This window comes from Rhamphochromis longiceps, linkage group LG20 (genome assembly GCF_057381845.1).
Source record: "Rhamphochromis longiceps isolate RC_006_pf linkage group LG20, R_longiceps_female_GT1.1, whole genome shotgun sequence".
In the NCBI taxonomy this organism is placed as follows: domain Eukaryota; kingdom Metazoa; phylum Chordata; class Actinopteri; order Cichliformes; family Cichlidae; genus Rhamphochromis; species Rhamphochromis longiceps.
Window position 1 is genome coordinate 21,344,357 of NC_140576.1, and position 16,590 is coordinate 21,360,946.

The window sequence follows — 16,590 nt, forward strand, 5'->3', positions numbered from 1 at the left end:
CTCTTGAATGGAGGCAAGAAATCCATGAAGGTGGGTTTGTTTTCTCTTTTCTGTCCAATTGAACATCAGAAAACATCAGAATTGCTTCAAGTTTAAACAAATAAAAGCTGACATTCAGTAACCACCTTGTGTTTTACGTTTTGTCCACTGTGTCCTTAGTTACTCGGTTTGGTGGAAGCAATGCCAAAAAAAAATCACAAGGTTCCTTGGAGGACCCTAAAACTGCAGACAAGCTAATGTTACATCTTCAATCCGAAAGCCTTGTTTATTTACCTACCAAATGGATTATAATTTTCACACAGGTCTTGAATACGTAGGAAGTTTATTGGCACTGTGTCTTGGGATTGTTAATTTGTTACATAACAGCTTGGACATCCTGGCTTACTTTTGTTACACCAGCTCCAGGAAAGCACACCCTGTTTTAGTTCCCTTTTGGACTCTAATAGGAACTGTGATGTTCACTCTATTATAGTCAATAAGAGTTTAAACTAGTGTTGAGACCACAAACACGTACGGAAATAATTTAATGAGGTCAAACATTCGAAGGAGATCGAAGCTATTTTTCCTTAGACTTCTGTTGGAACCAAGTGAGTCAGGTGAACATCAGAAAGAATTCAGGTTTAAGGGGCTGTCATATTTAAATGGGCAAAGGGACAAAAAATCCAAAAATCCAAAGAAGAATAACAAATCCATGAGACACCACAATAAAGGACACCTGACGCTATTTATACTGAAAGATACACAGGGGTAATCGGCAGAAAACAATTGAGTAGGCAGGAATAAACTAACACAAATGAATTCAATTCTAATCAATAAACCCAAAGGCAGACAGACACCCTAAAAACAATAAAAGTTTAAAAAGATCATAAGAAGTCAAAACTGAGTCAGGACTCAGGACTATGATGGATACTCGGTGCTGGCATATCTGTTTGTAATGAAAGCTGTACCCATGGCTCCTAAAAGCCTTCCTCAAAGCCTACTTTAACTTATTCAAGTAAGCTAACCTGTCGGCTGTGAACACAGTGTGAGTTGTTAGAGAAGATACACAAAATACTTAATTACTTATTGTGGTAAAAAGGTAGGCCTATTTATTTTGAGTCTTAAATACTAATTGGTTTTTGTTTCAAATTTTATGAATAACAAACACACAAAATAAATAAAAGCATCAAGTCACAGTTATGAATCTGCTTTGGGTCAAAGGTTATTTGCCTGTAACCTTTGTATTTGTTGTACAAATTAGTACATTTGGTTACAGTCTGTTAGCTTTGGATAAATTTTCTGATTTCACATTTAAACACTACAGACCTTTTGCTGTGGCAACGCTTACACTGAATAACCAGCACATTACTGCACAAGTTAACAATTGTTGGGGCATGTGAGAACACCAAGAGAACATTATAAGGAATTTTGTGCTTTGTACTGTGTGTCTATGTGTGTGTGCAGGGGCCGCAATGTTCCAGCAAGAGTTTAAAAAACTTTCCTGATACAAACAGGGGAACTCACTTAAAACAAAACAAAACTGTGCATAACAAATACATAAACAACATCAAGTTACAAACTGGCTTTATTTATGACAGCACAATATATGAGTGCAGATCACCATGTAACAAAAGTTACACATTCATTAGTCAAGATTCATAATATAATAAAGAAAATGATTTAAAATGTTGTTTATGTGGTATGGCTTTAGCAGTGTGCCATGTGAAACATAAACAAGTAACAATCTTTTAGTGATTTTAACCATAATATATACTTTAAAAAGTGTTATTCACAGTCTCATTCCTTCTTCCAGCAGAGGTCAGCCTGTAGTAACGATACAAACAGCACACTCCGCAGTCTGACTGATTATTTAAAAAATATAAAACACTCTTCAGTGCTCAAAGCATGTGTTTGAGGTTAGATGTTGCTCTAATTCAGTTTTAAGAAAGCAGAGAGTAAAATACTTCAGCAGTTTTTAAACTTAGCAATACATCAACTCTCATTAACTGAGTTCATGTATTGCTTCATTGTCTTTAAAACTTAACATTTTTGTACCAAATCTGTTCACAGCTTAAAATCTAGACCTTTGAGACCCTAAAAAGGCAGTCAAATATATATATGATAACCTTTTCAAAGCATCATTAACAGCTGGAAAAATGTGTTTTCTGACTGTGACAGTACAGAAACAATTGTAGTGAAGAACTATATACACTCATCATAGGCATGAATGTCATGGTAATTTTGAGCTTTTAATGATTTCTTTGAACTAGACTTTTTAATGGGTGGAATGACTTTTACAGCGTCTTTTATGACTTAAAAAAATATTTAGGTGCACAAGGGACTAATAAAGGTTATCTCATCTTAAGTTTGAATTTACTTTGGATTTTCTCTAATCCACAAGTCAAAAGTATATGTACAGGCTCAAATATATAGACAGACAGATGTACAATCCCCCTCCTCCCCTCCAAATGCCTCCGATGCCCGTCCTTTCTGTTGTATGGTGTGTTCATGTGCTCTCAGTGTTGCTGTGTTTTTTCTGTTCTCAAACTGCCTGTAGGAGCTCAGTCTGGGTGGAGTTCTTTTTTCTCCCTGTCTTCCCAATGTGATGTATGTGAAATATATGTACAGTTGGAAGGGGTCAATTTTCACGGCATATATTGCTTTAAAGTTGCCACCTAGTCACTTGTGGACATTTCAGGTCCTGGTTGCCTAGGTGACCCACTACTTTATTTATGTCAATCAACAGTATTCTTCACTGTCATTGGTAGATGTCTAATGACCAAAAATCCCAAATATTCCAATGAAACATGTATGCTGTGTAATCATCCCACCCATTAAAATCTCGAATTCAAAGAAATCATTAAAGGCCCTAAATTACAGAGACACACATGCCCACGATGAGTACATGTAAACCTCTGATCACAACTGTATCTACTTCAGTTTTTCCTCCCTGCTCACTCTTCTGGTACTTCTTCTATAATAACTTCTTGCTAAAATCTGGTGTGTGATCACAACGTGGCATTAAGCGACTGAGCCACAGATAAGTGCGCATTGGTCACAAGAGCAGACTTGTTAAATGGGAGAGCCCATTCAGGGTAAGTATTCAAATTAAACATGGCAATGCCCCACGTATTCATTGCCAGAGTGACTGACAGGATACCCAGGATGTTCATCACAAAGCCAGTTTTCACCTGAGGAACCAGAAATGGAAAACATAAGCTGTAATTTTGTGTAATATTTTCAACGTCAAGAGCCAATGAGGATCTTACCATGTCTTTCACCATAAGGTGTCCAGATGCAAAGGCAATTGAGTTGGGTGGTGTGGACACTGGCAGCATGAAGGCGTATGAACATCCTACTGTGGCAGGTATCATGAAGTACAGAGGGTTCACTGAGACATTAATAGCCTGTGGAGGGAAAAGATGTTTATGACAGGATGTATAAAAAGGCCCATTATGCTTATTCAGAGTGAAAATCCAGAATCTTAAATTTAAAGTACAGTAAGGGGACAAAGGTGAAAAGAACATTCATTATCATTTGGCAAAGGCAGCAAAATACAGAAGCATAAAAGTTTTATATACTTCATTTTGGAGCAATACATTGCAAAAACAGATAATACAGGAGTTGGGTTTGCATGGCTCTCTGGAGTCCAATTAACATTTAATATACAAAATTAATTTAAAAAAATTAAGAAACTAATTAAGAAACGAATATGGGCTGTAAATGCAATAACGGTCAATCAGTCAATTCTTTTATTGTGTGCTTTAGGACCCTAGCCTACAAATTGTTTAAATCCTAAAGCCTTAATCATCACTGACTACATTTCTGAAAAATCATGTTACAGTACTTATATGAACTAACTATGTACAGAATAGTTATTTTTATTTTTTTTATTAAATGCTAGTGTTAACGTGATCACATGTTCACTCTATATAATTATAGACTGTATACCAAGATGGAGGCAACTTTGCTAGTTACAAAACAATTGTATTGGGATCTGTGTGAAAATGGATGTTTGTCTCCCTCGATCTATAAACTATTTTAACACTTTGTTGATGGGTTTGTGGTCTTAATCACTAGTTTTAAGTCTTATTGTCAGCGCCACCCATTGTTTGTAACTTCCAGTTTCAAAACAAGATGATGATGGCCAAAATACTCAGCTCAAGGATGGGAATTCAGTAACCAGTTAAATAACAAATAATAACACCACTAATGAAGGTACTGCAGAATGGGAGAAAAATAAAAATATAGGAAATGCCATTCACTTGTTAGCTCCAGAAGATAAACTAAATTATTATTTTAGCGCGTGTACAACTTCAAATACAGTAAAAGCAAAATGTGTGTTGTGCCTGTTTGTGTTTGTAATAACAGCTTAGTATCCTAAAGTTTAAACCTAGCCTATATACATGCTATTAAGTGGTTATTCTTCCTGTGTAGCCATTGTCTTGGAGTACTTAAGCTCCAGATAATAATTGTCTAACAACAGTTAATGTCCAACAGTCTACAAACATAAGAACATCTATTGCAAAAGTTTAACAAGACCACTAAACCTCTGAGTGACATAAAGGACAAGGTCGACAGCAAAACGTGTTCACCCTTCACTTTGACTTCTTTATCTTGTAAGACAGTCGTCCAGTTTGTTTCCCTGATGGTCATCTGTGTCAGTTTGATTGCACTGACATGGTGCAATGAGTTTGTACCTCACACAGGTAAACTGATATGTGAAGATATTTTTCTCAGCTAAAATATAACACAGGAATAAAAAAAATAATCTGATGATATACTGTACTTTCACTTTAATTTCGCATACAGTCTAAAACTGTATGCAAAATTTTATATATTTAGGTTGAAGACCAGCCTTACCAGTTCAGCAATGACAGGTAAAAATATGATAATGGTGGCAGTGTTACTGGCAAACTCAGTGAAACAAGCCAGGAAAGCAGTGATCAACATCACAGCTGCAGCAGGAGGGACTTGAGCCAAAGGCTGGAGGTGGCCTCCCATCCAGGATGCGAGTCCAGACTCCTGCAGAATGCCACGTGACAGAGGTGAAAGGTTGAAGATCAAATAACAACATAAGAAACCAAAACAGAGAACTTGAATCAAACAAAGCACTGACAACCGAAGGAGAGCAGAGACACGTTTTAATAAACAGACTTAGTAGACTTTAATTTCCTCCATTTCCACTCTAAACTATAGAGGTTTAAAGAAACATTAGTAAGCAAACTGAAAATAACAGCTTCCTTTGGTATTTTGGGGGAAATGGTCCCAAAATATTTGCTAAAAAGTTGGCTGCCACCATAGGCACCACATAGCAGTTTTAACTTAGCACAGAGACAGGAAACATTGTTGATGTATTATATGTATTACATACATATTATATGTAACATCTTTACCTCACAAGCTTTGGCCATGGCAAAGCCGCCTCCAAGCAGCATAATGATATTCCAAGGAACCGATTCCTGGGCTTTTTTCCAGGAAAGGAGAGGCACATAAGGAGTGTTTAGAGCTGAGGAAAAATGTGAGATAAAACAATTAGAAAATGTTTATCATGTGTAGAAAAATGTAAAGGCTGTTGTGCACCGATACAATGTGAGATTAAAATCCTTAAACTTAATTGTTAACCTTATAATGAGTAGTAAAAGATTCTGCCTCAGTATAACATCTCCATTCCTTACTTTATTTCTATTTTCCTTTTTTAGTTGCTTTGTCTTTATCTTGTAAAAAGTTTGACTTGACCCGGAGAGCTCTGCACAAGAATTCCAGTGTGCATGGACTGTTGGTCCTGTGCTCAAATGGCAAATAAAAATCTTGAATCTTAAAGAGGCGGAAGAAGTATCTCTGGGTTTAGGGTTGTGGTGAAGAACACGTTAACATATGGATGAGTTGAAAATCAAACTACTACCAAACTGCTTAGCAGCAAACCATATAGTCTACCATATAATATATTTGGCATGTTATAACATACACATTTTAGTGCTTTCTACCAAATATTCTTTTGTAGTTTTACCATATTTTTGTATTTATTTGCTCTATTTTTAGTTTAATGAGCTAAAAGTCCTACTCTGTTTGACATAGAGTGAACCCACTCTATTCGAATAATGTGACCCTCAGTGACAGATGAACCACATGGCTTGCTTTCTTTTCCAGCATCAAGTTGTTTATTTGACCAGCTGAACATAACATAAGCATTCACTCACACACACGCACACATACACACACATACACACACGCTTCTCCGTTTTAGTGGATGCTGATTCGCATTTGTATTCACATTTTGGAGTTAACCAAATCAATAAAATGATTTCCATAAGACATTTTTTTTGTCCACCAAGACAAAAAGATTCACCAGAATTTGATTATTAAATGGACGTTTCAGGCATGTAGCTACAACACGAGTAATCCAAAATACAAGTACACAAACACACAAAGAAAAAAACCCAAAGTGTGTCCACATAGCTTTAAGAGATTATTCTAATCACAGAAACAGAGAAACTACAGTCTCACTTTCAGACGGGAACTTTCCTCAGACTCTCTAATCTATATTATTAACATTCCTCAGCTTAATTTCTGTGTTTTGCAAAAGCTGTTCTAGAAACAGAGACACAGAATCTTTGAATTTTCCACAAATATCTGGTCTTAGATATTAACTTTTGACTTATCAAAGTTGTAATATTGCGACAGAAAATCCTATATATGGTAACAAATAGAACTGAAATGAGACAATGATGCCTCATAAATGGCATTTTAGCAGATATGCTATCACTAACCTTGAGGGTCGGACCACCATCTCAGGGAAGGCTTTTGTGAAGGAAAAAAGAACAGTATAGACACAATGATGACACCGGTGACTGCATCCGAAACGTACCTGAAGGACAGCAAGACGAGCACAAAATTGAAATGGACACCTAATAGAGCACAGAACCAGAATACAATGTGCTAGCTTTCATACAAGGTTTTAAAAGTCAGCTTCTCTTACCCTTTTTTAAAAAACACAGACCAGCCGGTCACAAACTTTGGATCCCTTGTGAAGAGGAGAACGGCAAACAGTACAAAAAAGAAAGAGATGGCTCCCTCTGCAAAGCTGAAAGCATGAATGCAGAATAAGAGTAAGTCAAAGACTATGTCCTAGAAAGTTTACATCCAGCATCTATTGCATGAGATTTCAAGACATACACGAGTCCTCACTTTATGGGCCCTAGTTTTCTGTAATCTTCCTTTATCAGTGCCTTGGCTCTGGCTTCTGCCTGGGTTCTCCTGTCTTGTTTTGTGATGCACAATCTGCAAAAAATTGAACACATAATGTAAACATTGGCTTTCATAAAATAAAGACCTTACTCATGGAATGGTCCAGTTTTTGTATCCTGTAATGCTGATGGTGTTATTGAAAAATTTAGCAAGAAAAGATACACAACCTTGTATTCAATCCTCCGTAGAGAAATGCAATCCATAGCCATCCCAAAAACAGGAAGAGGAGCATGAGTGGGAAAGCAAATGCAAACCAAGAGCCAAAATTGATAAGATCACAGTCTGGAAAGTAGCTGTGAAAGACAAAATTATAACTGTTAAACACACTGAAACATATCACTTCTGTGTCTGAATCAGCATTGTTTAAATGCTACACAAAAACAAAAGAGTTACCTTTTCAGCTGTCCAATCAGAATGAGGTTAGGTGCCGTGCCCGTCAGTGTGGCGGTTCCTCCGATACTGGCAGCATAAGGGATACAAATCAAAAACCCCTTCCAGACTTTGAGCTGATACTGCGCCTCTGCTCGGCTCTCCTCAGCTGTCCTCGGGTCCGTCAGTTCTGGTGTATCAGTCCTTTCAGAAGCATTATTTTACATAAAATGTGAATTATTACACAAACTTCAGAGTTTGCACAGCTGGATATTACTCTTTAGTTTGTATGGCAAAATGAATCCGCAAACTTCATATGTGTTGGCTTAGTTTTGTATTTCACAGTCTGTAAAATGTAAAGGTCAGTAATTAAAAAATAAATTTAACACAGACGAAGGGAATGATGCCTGCACTATGAAGCAGGATTTGGGGCTTAGAAGGGTTAGAAGGGTTACTTAAGGGTTAACCTTGTTGTGAAAGCCTGATTGAAAGCAGGTCATGTTCACAATCAGAGATCATCATGTACAAAATCACTGCCTCCATTCCTGAAAAATGCACAGGCTTCAGTGCTTCGGTAACAGCATGTTCTAGGACTAGAACATCTAAAGTTCTTTTCTTTCTATGATGAGCCTCAGTCAAGACAGGTCCTTTTTACCTGTTTGCTATAAGCAATTTAAAGCAACCGTATTGTTCTGTAAACCTAAACTATAGTACTACAACACTGAAACAGGGCACCTAAGCATAAGGCCAAGAAAATTTATCAATCTGAAATCTGTTTTTTGGTTTTCATCTGTTCATTACGGGTCAGTTAACACTGCCTGGGCTGAAGATGAAAAACTAAGGCAAAAACTCTTAGATGCACATGAAACAGCATCGCCTGCTAATTTAACAGAACATATTTATAGTTACAGTCAGGTCCTCATATTTTAATGACAGAATTATGTTACTTATAAGTCTGTTGACTTGCAAGGTCTGCATTTATATGACACTTTTTCAGTTTTGCATTCCACAGCACCGTCATATTCATGCAACACTTTTTAATACTACACTACTGTACAGAGCTTTTCTAATATTATAGTTTGTCTTTGCAGTTCTGCTGTAAGTAGACCTAACCACATGTCTTCTGTCTGGCTGTGTATATGCCACTTCTGTCATATAACACCACAAAAACGTGAACATCACACCACTCTCTCATCTAACGTGATATCAGGGTAAATGATGCTAGAGAGGAAAATATATCCTGGGTATTTTAAACTTGCCTTATATTCATAGCACTAGCACCTGGATAGTTTCTTGGATTTTGTTGCCATTAGAACTACATCTACCTCATTTCCAGTCTTCGCAGTAAGCTGTCACAGTCCTGGGTCATTTTGACCCAGCATTTTCAGTTCTTATATTCCTTTGTATTATGGTTTGTATTCTGATCCTTTTGTCATGCTTTGTTTATTAGTATTATTCTATGTTTCAGTTATTCTTTGTGAGCGATTAGTTCTTAGGTTGAGTCTCTCGTTCAGTATAAGTTCAGTTCAGTGTCAAGTCTGTGTCTGTTTCTTGTTTTCTATTTTATTGTGAAAGGTTGATCCTCATCTCAGTGTGTCTAGCTTTGCTCCTCGTGTCTCGTTACCCCAAACCCTCCCAGCTGTGTCTCCCTCCTGTTTTCCATTCCCTGATTACTCCCCTGTGTATATAAGCCCTGTGTTTTCCTGTGTTCCCTATCGTGTTGTACCCTCAACTGGCTGTGTGATCTGTTTCTAGTGTTTCAGTCCTCGGTTCAGACTTTTGTCTTTTGGTGAGTTTAGTTAGTACGAGGTTTTTCCCAGCAATAAAGCTGCGCTTTAAGTTTCACTTCCGTGTCTGAGTTCTGCATTTTGGGTCCACCACTCCTGCTTGCTCGCCTGCCACACAGCCAACCATGACAGAACGACGCGACCACAAAATGGACCCAGTGGACTCACCTTTAGGCTGGGAGGAGGAGTTGCTAGAGCAGCTGTTGGATTATTGCCGGGCTGTAATTCATGCTGTGGACACTCCCAAGAGACTGATTCAGGTAGTGTTTTTTGATGATTTCCTGTCAACTACAAGTTTTCCCCCCGAGTTTTCCAGACATCAGTGAGCTGTCTCGAATCATAACAGAACTAAGAGCGAGGCTCTGTTTTGGATTATTTGGCATTGGTGGCCCCGGCAAAGTAGACTCAGCCACCCTCTTAGAAACCCTCGCTGCTTGGTATTCTCAGTCTTTAACCCTGCCATCAATTCAGTCATCTTTCCAGTCCATAGCTCAGTCACTAGCTCAAGCCCCTGTAGCTCAGCTAGCCGCCCGGCCTGCTAAACCTCCATCACAATCATTACTGCTGCCTGCAGCTCAGTAACCAGTGTCATCTGCTCTCTTGCTCTCAGCTCAGTTACCTGCCCAGCAGCCACCTTCTGCTCAGTTAGCTGCTCAGTCGCCACCTTCGGCTCAGTTTCCAGTGTCCCCGTTGCCTGTAGCCCAGTTACCCGCCTGGCCGCCAGTGCAGTCATCTACTCCATCACCTACTCCACTCTCACCACAACCGTTTCAACGGCCACCAGTTCAGACTTCAATTCAGTCCCCTAGCCTGCTGTACTCTCACCCACCTGGTCAACCAGTGGTCTCAATGACCTCTGGCCCTGCATCTACCTCATACGCTGGGGCTTCTGGAGAGCCTGCCCAGCTGTCACCCTCTGCTAAAGGGTCCAAGGGATCCGTCCAGCCTGTTGCGCCGCCGCCTGCAGCGCCTTCGTCTCCGGCTTCCACGCCGCCGCCTGCAGCGCCATTCTCATCTGGTCCTGCCTCAGAGCCTTCAGCTTCGCCCGGTCCAATGTACGTCCAGCCCCTCAACATCGCCGGCCGCCTTCCAGGCCACTGGCTGGGCGTCGTCGCCATCGTGGGCGGCCTCCGGACCAGCTCTGTCGTCGCCGCTGCCGCTGCCTTCCGCTACCTGTCGCCTCTGTCAGTGCACCCCAGGGTGGCTGTGGCTACAATGTAGCTTGCCATCACCAGTGTGTAAATGTGAATGGGTGGATGACTGGATATGTAAAGCGCTTTGGGGTCCTTAGGGACTAGTAATGCGCTTTTTTTTTTTTTTTTTTTTTTTTTTTTTTTTGGGTTGTATGGAAGCCCCAAACGCAATTTCATTGTTCTTGACAATAAATAAATACTAAATACTATAAATATAGGCCATTTACCTTCCGCGGGGCCGTCCCCCTGAGTACCCTTTGTTTGACTTTTGTGCTGTCGGCTTCCTGAACCTTTTGATTAGTGGACTCATGGTAGACCCAGTGGGATTTGTTTTGAGTAATTCCTGTTCTTGGGATCCTTGTGTTTTGTTTCTCTTGTTTTGTTTTTTTTTTTTTTTGTTTAGGGCTGTCAGAAGCCAGACCCTTTGGGGGGGGGGGGGGTACTGTACTGTCACAGTCCTGGGTCACTTTGACCCAGCATTTTCAGTTCTTATATTCCTTTGTAGTCTGATCCTTTTGTCATGCTTTGTTTATTAGTATTATTCTATGTTTCAGTTATTCTTTGTGAGCGATTAGTTCTTAGGTTGTGTCTCTCGTTCAGTGTCAAGTCTGTCTGTTTCTTTCTGTTTTATGGAGTCTCCTGCTCCAGTTTAGTATTTCTTTTCCAGTGTTTCAGTCCTCAGTTCCTCTGTTCAGACTTTTGTTTGTCTTTTGGTGAGTTTAGTTAGTACGAGGTTTTTCAATTTTCAGCAATAAAGCTGCGCTTTAAGTTTCACTTCAGTGTCTGAGTTCTGCATTTTGGGTCCACCACTCCTGCTTGCTTGCCTGCCACACAGCCAACCATGACATAAGCTAAGCAAAGCTCAACATCTATTGTTTGTGTAATGATTTAGCAAAGACATCAGAGGAGTGAAATGTCTTTAAAATAAAAATATAAAACAAAACACAAATGCTTCTTACCCTTCTGTTGCCATTATTTGTTTTTCTGTTGGCACTGAGGGCAGTGAATGCAGCTTTACAGTAGACTGACCTGCAAGAAAATAAATCAAATAGATTTTGACAGGGTTCAGGGTTACATGTGAAACTAACTTACTCAATCTTCAAAGTGTCCAAACATGAGTTAAATTGTGAGTTTCAGCTCTTTTACAGTGGTGTACTTTTGTTTTATTTAATAGCTGACTTTGAGTCAACAAAGCCCCCTTAATCCATTACTACTTCAGGATTCACTAACTTGTTGTCAGACAGTGCATTGGAAACACTGCACAAAGTTCACATATTAGATTATATATTAAAGGCTCTTGGGAACAAGGTTGCAACAATCATCTTTCAAGAATGAAACATTTTGTGAAGAGACACAGTTGGATGATAAACGTTCAACCTGTCTTCATTCACTATTCATTCGAAGATGAAGTGTTTAATGTTCATTCGCCCCTGTCACAGCAATGCCCTTTGCTGCTTGAATGACTATGAAGACAATAAGACTGAATTAAACAATGTTTTGGTTCAGCCAAAAAAAGATTTAAAATTGGCCAAACGTTTTCTCTCACTCAAAGGATAATCACTTTCATTCAGTATATTAAGATGTAAATTTCAGAGAAAACCTTGATTTGTCATCAGTATAAGTTTGAAAACTGACAGCGTACCATTTATTATGGCACTCTCGTGATCCTCGACAGACTTGCACTTTTGTTTTAGGGTTTCCAGATCACCAAACAGGCTCTCCAGGATGGCATTTGCGATAGGGAGCATCATGGCTGTTGTGGCGGTGTTACTGAGCCACATGGACAGGAAGGATGAGGTCAGCATCATTCCCAGAATGAGCCTGGAAAAACAATTCAGTCCACAATCTTAAACTCGGTAAACAACCCTAAGTATGAAAATAAAAATATAATTAAATGTAGTTCTGTGCAAAAGATTCAGACATTTATGTTTTATTATTATATCCCTCCCTGTTGCAGAATTTTCTGAATTAACTAGCTACCATATTTTGTGACAATGTTATTTAAACAGACGTGAAAAGGACATGTAGGGTGACTTAGGTATTTCTGGACAGCACAGAGGTTCACAACACAGGGAAATAAAATAAGTTCCAGGTATTACTTAAAATGGGATAAATACAGAATCCTCATCAGCTTTAAACTGCCTTCTGATAAAGTTATTTTCTCACCAGGCTGGTTTTACTCCAACAATACTGAGGACCTTTAGGGCTATTCTGCGATGCAGGCCCCACTCCTCAATCGATGATGCCAACACAAGGCCGCTGAGGAAGAGAAAATTGGTCTCGATGAAGTACTGAGGGCAGATTTTTTTGGCTGGAAGAATTCCCAGTGTTGGGAAGAGGCAGACTGGAAGCATGGCTGTGACAGCAAGAGGGAGAGCCTCCGTGCACCAAAACATAGCCATGAGCACCACCACGTAAAGACATTTTCCCTCCTAAAAAGATCAGTAACATGTCAATAATATTTGTGCAATAATACAAAAAAACAGCTAAAAAACAAAGCAAAGACTTAACAAGAAAAAAGAAAGCAGATTACACGTTATGTTTTCAGTAACTTGTGTATCCTTCACATTATATGTGTTTCAGACAGACAACATTATTTTTTTACATCGTTAACATGAAAGCATTAACATAATAATCACTTTTTAGTTTTAGGTTTGCATTATTGACTCTTTGGCTGAATCAGATGATTCACGGAGTATGCACAGTGAAAATACTCCCAGCAAAAGCTTTATTGTGCTTAACCAAGAGTAAAAAGCATTGAGGTTGTAGTGACAGTAGAAGATGAGTGTTTTTAGCATTATTGACTAAATTTATTACTTAAAAAATCTCAGTTTATATAAGCATGTCTGTAAGTTTCTGATTAATCAAAACAAGTATAAAGATGGACCAAACCCTTTGCGAACTAGTCTGATTTTAAACATAAATCTCCTGCTTGCACCTGTGTTATGCATTTATAATAGGACAACCGTGCTTTCTGTGTGTAAGTTTTTTGGAAAACAGTGGGTGCATAACTGTGGCACAAAGAAATTCACTCACCTTCTCCGGTAGAGTAAAAAGTAAAGGCAGAAACACGAGCGGAGTGAGCACAAGGATTAGCTGTTTGTGGACGCACCACAGCTTCTTGGACAGTACAGATATTCTCATCCCTGGCTTGAAGTTGTGCTCAGTTTAGGAAACGTCCAGACTGGCTGAGAGCAACCTGTGAGGCAGCACTTTGAAGCCCGTGGCTGAGCACAGAGAAGATTAACCACACGCTTTGCTACAGGTTAACTCCTCCTGTGATGGTGTGTTAAATGGGATAGTCGACTTACTGCCAAATTTCCCAATTGAATGGACTCTTGCATGACAGGAGTGAGGTATCTTCAGGGGCAGCGATGGAAATGTCACCGCTCATACGTTCATTTTAAAAAGTACACTGGAAACTGCCGGACTGCAAAAATAATAACCGCAGTAAAGTGAGCCGTCATTTGTGAGCCGCGGTCAAGCCAGCCGCTTCTTCTCCGCCGCATAAATTTCCTTGCGCTTTTACACAAGTCTTTACGGTAGCGCCTTTTCGCTTTATATCCCGATTGAAAGCCTAGACCCGCGCACCCGTGCACGCGCGCGAACAGTCGCACGCGCACACACACAAATTACAATGGAGATTTATGTCTGTTTATGGTTTTGTCTGTGTCAAGCTCGTGTGTCTTAGTCTGTGTTTTAGTTTGGTGGCCTCTTGTCTCTTTCTTGTGTTGAGTCTTACTTCCACTGTCTTCTTATTCCCAATGTATCCCTGCTGTGTTACACAGCTGTCTCCAGTTCCCCTAATCGCCATCCTATTTATACATTTTGCCAATCTCCCGGTCTGAAGTACAGTATTCTATTCAATTCTATTCTATTCTATTTATACAGCACCAAATCACAACAACAGTCACCTAAAGACACTTTATGTAAAAACACAACAATAATACAAAGAAAACCCCAACAATTTAAGTACCCCATATGTGCTAACATTTAGTGTGAGTGGGAAGGGAAAACTCCATTTGAAGAGGTAGAAACACCTGGCAGAAACAGGCTCAAGGAGAGACAGCCATCTACTGTGACTGGCTGAGGTTGATGAAAAGGAGACAGGACAACATATACACTGTGCAAGAGATACATACTAACTAATGATTAAATGCAGAGAGGTGTATAAACACAGAACGAGCAAAGAAGGAAAAAATTCATACATGATGGGAAGCCCGCAAGAGCCTAGGCTTATTGCAGCACAAATAAGGGAAGATTCAGGGTCACCTGATCCACTATAACTGTATTAATTGTCAAAACTGAGGGTTTTAATGCTAATCTCAAAAGCAGAGACGGGTGTTTGTCTTCTGAATTAATATAGAATAGAATAGAATAGAATAGAATAGAATAGAATAGAATTCAACTTTATTGTCACTGCACATTTCACAGGTACAAGGCAACGAAATGCAGTTTGCATCCATCAAGAAGTGCTTTAGCCATGATATAGATATATTACAATATATATTAGCAATAATATAGGTATGTAAGTATATTACAGAAATGGGTCTATTATGGTATGTTACAATGTACACGGTATGAAGTATGTTATGAATATGCTATAACTATAAGTATGTACAGGCTGTAGTGAGTACAAGCTATGTACAGGCTATGAACAGGATATAAATATGAAAAACTATACAGAATATGAAAAAAAACTATACAGAAATATGAGATATACAGCTATACAGAAATGTGAACTATGCAGGTTATAAACAGTTGTAGAATTAAAAATTATCGTATTGTACAGAATGATGTAAGCTGCATCCACAGAAGAGAGGCCTGAGAGATGAAGACTGATTCCTGTTCAACCTTAAAATTCTATAGGAACCACAAGTACACCTAATATTCCAAAATTAAAATCTGGATTTCAAAGCGAGTCAGTGAAGACAAGCAAATATGCTGTCTCTTTATAGTCCCTGTTATGACTCTCTCAGCAGCACTTTTGATCCATCAATATTAAACAATTATTGATGCAGCGGATTGAGATGAAACCTGGCCCAGAGGTACAGTAGGTGTCCCAGAGAAGGAATGTGTTGAAAGTTGGACCTCAACTACTAAGGATGATTTTTAATGAATTTCTGAAATTGACATAATTGTATTGACTGTATTGAATTGAATACAAGTTTCTTGTCGTTTCTGAGTAATATTACAGTAGATCTGGATGAAACTTGGTAAAGAGGTACAGTAGGTGTCCCAGAAGAGAAATGTGTTGAAAGTTGGACCTCAAGTGTTCAGGATGATTTTTAATGAATTTCTGAAATAGACATAATTGTAGTGTATTAACTGTATTGCATTGAATACAAATTTCCTGTAATTTCTGACTAATATTACAGTAAATCTGGGTAAAACCTGGCCCAGAGGTAAAGTAGGTGTTCCAGAAGAGGATTGTGTTGAAAGCTTGGCATCAACTGTTAAGAATGATTTTTAATGAATTTTTGAATATGCAACCAGACTGTCACGATGGCTGTATTTCCATTGTTCCATTGTAATTTGTGTGCGCGCGGATCTAGGCTTTCAATCAGGATATAAAGCGAAAAGGCGCTACTGTAAAGACTTGTGTAAAAGCGCAAGGAAATTTATGTGGCGGATAAGAGGCCAGCCGCCTCTTATCCGCCGCATAAATTTCCTTGGCTTGACCGCGGCTCACAAATGACGGCTCACTTTCCCGCAGTCAAAAAACAACTGAATGCCTACAACAGACCACATTTTTTGTTTCACACAGCATTTGACATTTTTCTATTATTATTTTATCCCTGTAATACAAAAGTGAAATCTGAATAAACTGTGCAGTTGACATGGTGGATCACTACTGGCCTGATTTTGCGTTTTTGAAAAATAAAATGGGCGCTGTTCAGAAATAGCTCAAGTGCAACAAGGAGACCAAAGGTGAATTTGGACCCAAATGCAGGACGAAATTCAAAACCGACCTTAAATAAAGTTGTTAAAGCAGTGTAAATAAATACAAAGTC

The 16,590-nt window shown here is 39.0% G+C and overlaps 2 protein-coding genes across 2 annotated transcripts; one reads left to right on the forward strand and one right to left on the reverse strand.

Moving 5' to 3' along the window:
• Positions 1-1,568: 1,568 nt before the first annotated feature.
• slc13a3 (solute carrier family 13 member 3) lies at positions 1,569-14,070 on the reverse strand. Its single transcript, XM_085394351.1, has 13 exons — positions 13,613-14,070; positions 12,743-13,008; positions 12,219-12,397; positions 11,536-11,605; positions 7,621-7,800; positions 7,395-7,520; positions 7,168-7,260; positions 6,959-7,063; positions 6,750-6,847; positions 5,376-5,488; positions 4,843-5,004; positions 3,249-3,386; positions 1,569-3,170 (listed from the first exon to the last, which is right to left on the reverse strand). The coding sequence occupies exons 1-13, from the start codon at positions 13,718-13,720 to the stop codon at positions 2,988-2,990; spliced, it is 1,821 nt and encodes a 606-aa protein (XP_085250477.1). The 5' UTR covers positions 13,721-14,070; the 3' UTR covers positions 1,569-2,987.
• LOC146645238 (uncharacterized) lies at positions 9,426-10,654 on the forward strand. The gene is made up of 2 exons (XM_085394366.1): positions 9,426-9,643; positions 9,994-10,654. The coding sequence occupies exon 2, from the start codon at positions 10,233-10,235 to the stop codon at positions 10,602-10,604; it is 372 nt and encodes a 123-aa protein (XP_085250492.1). The 5' UTR covers positions 9,426-9,643; positions 9,994-10,232; the 3' UTR covers positions 10,605-10,654.
• Positions 14,071-16,590: the final 2,520 nt, after the last annotated feature.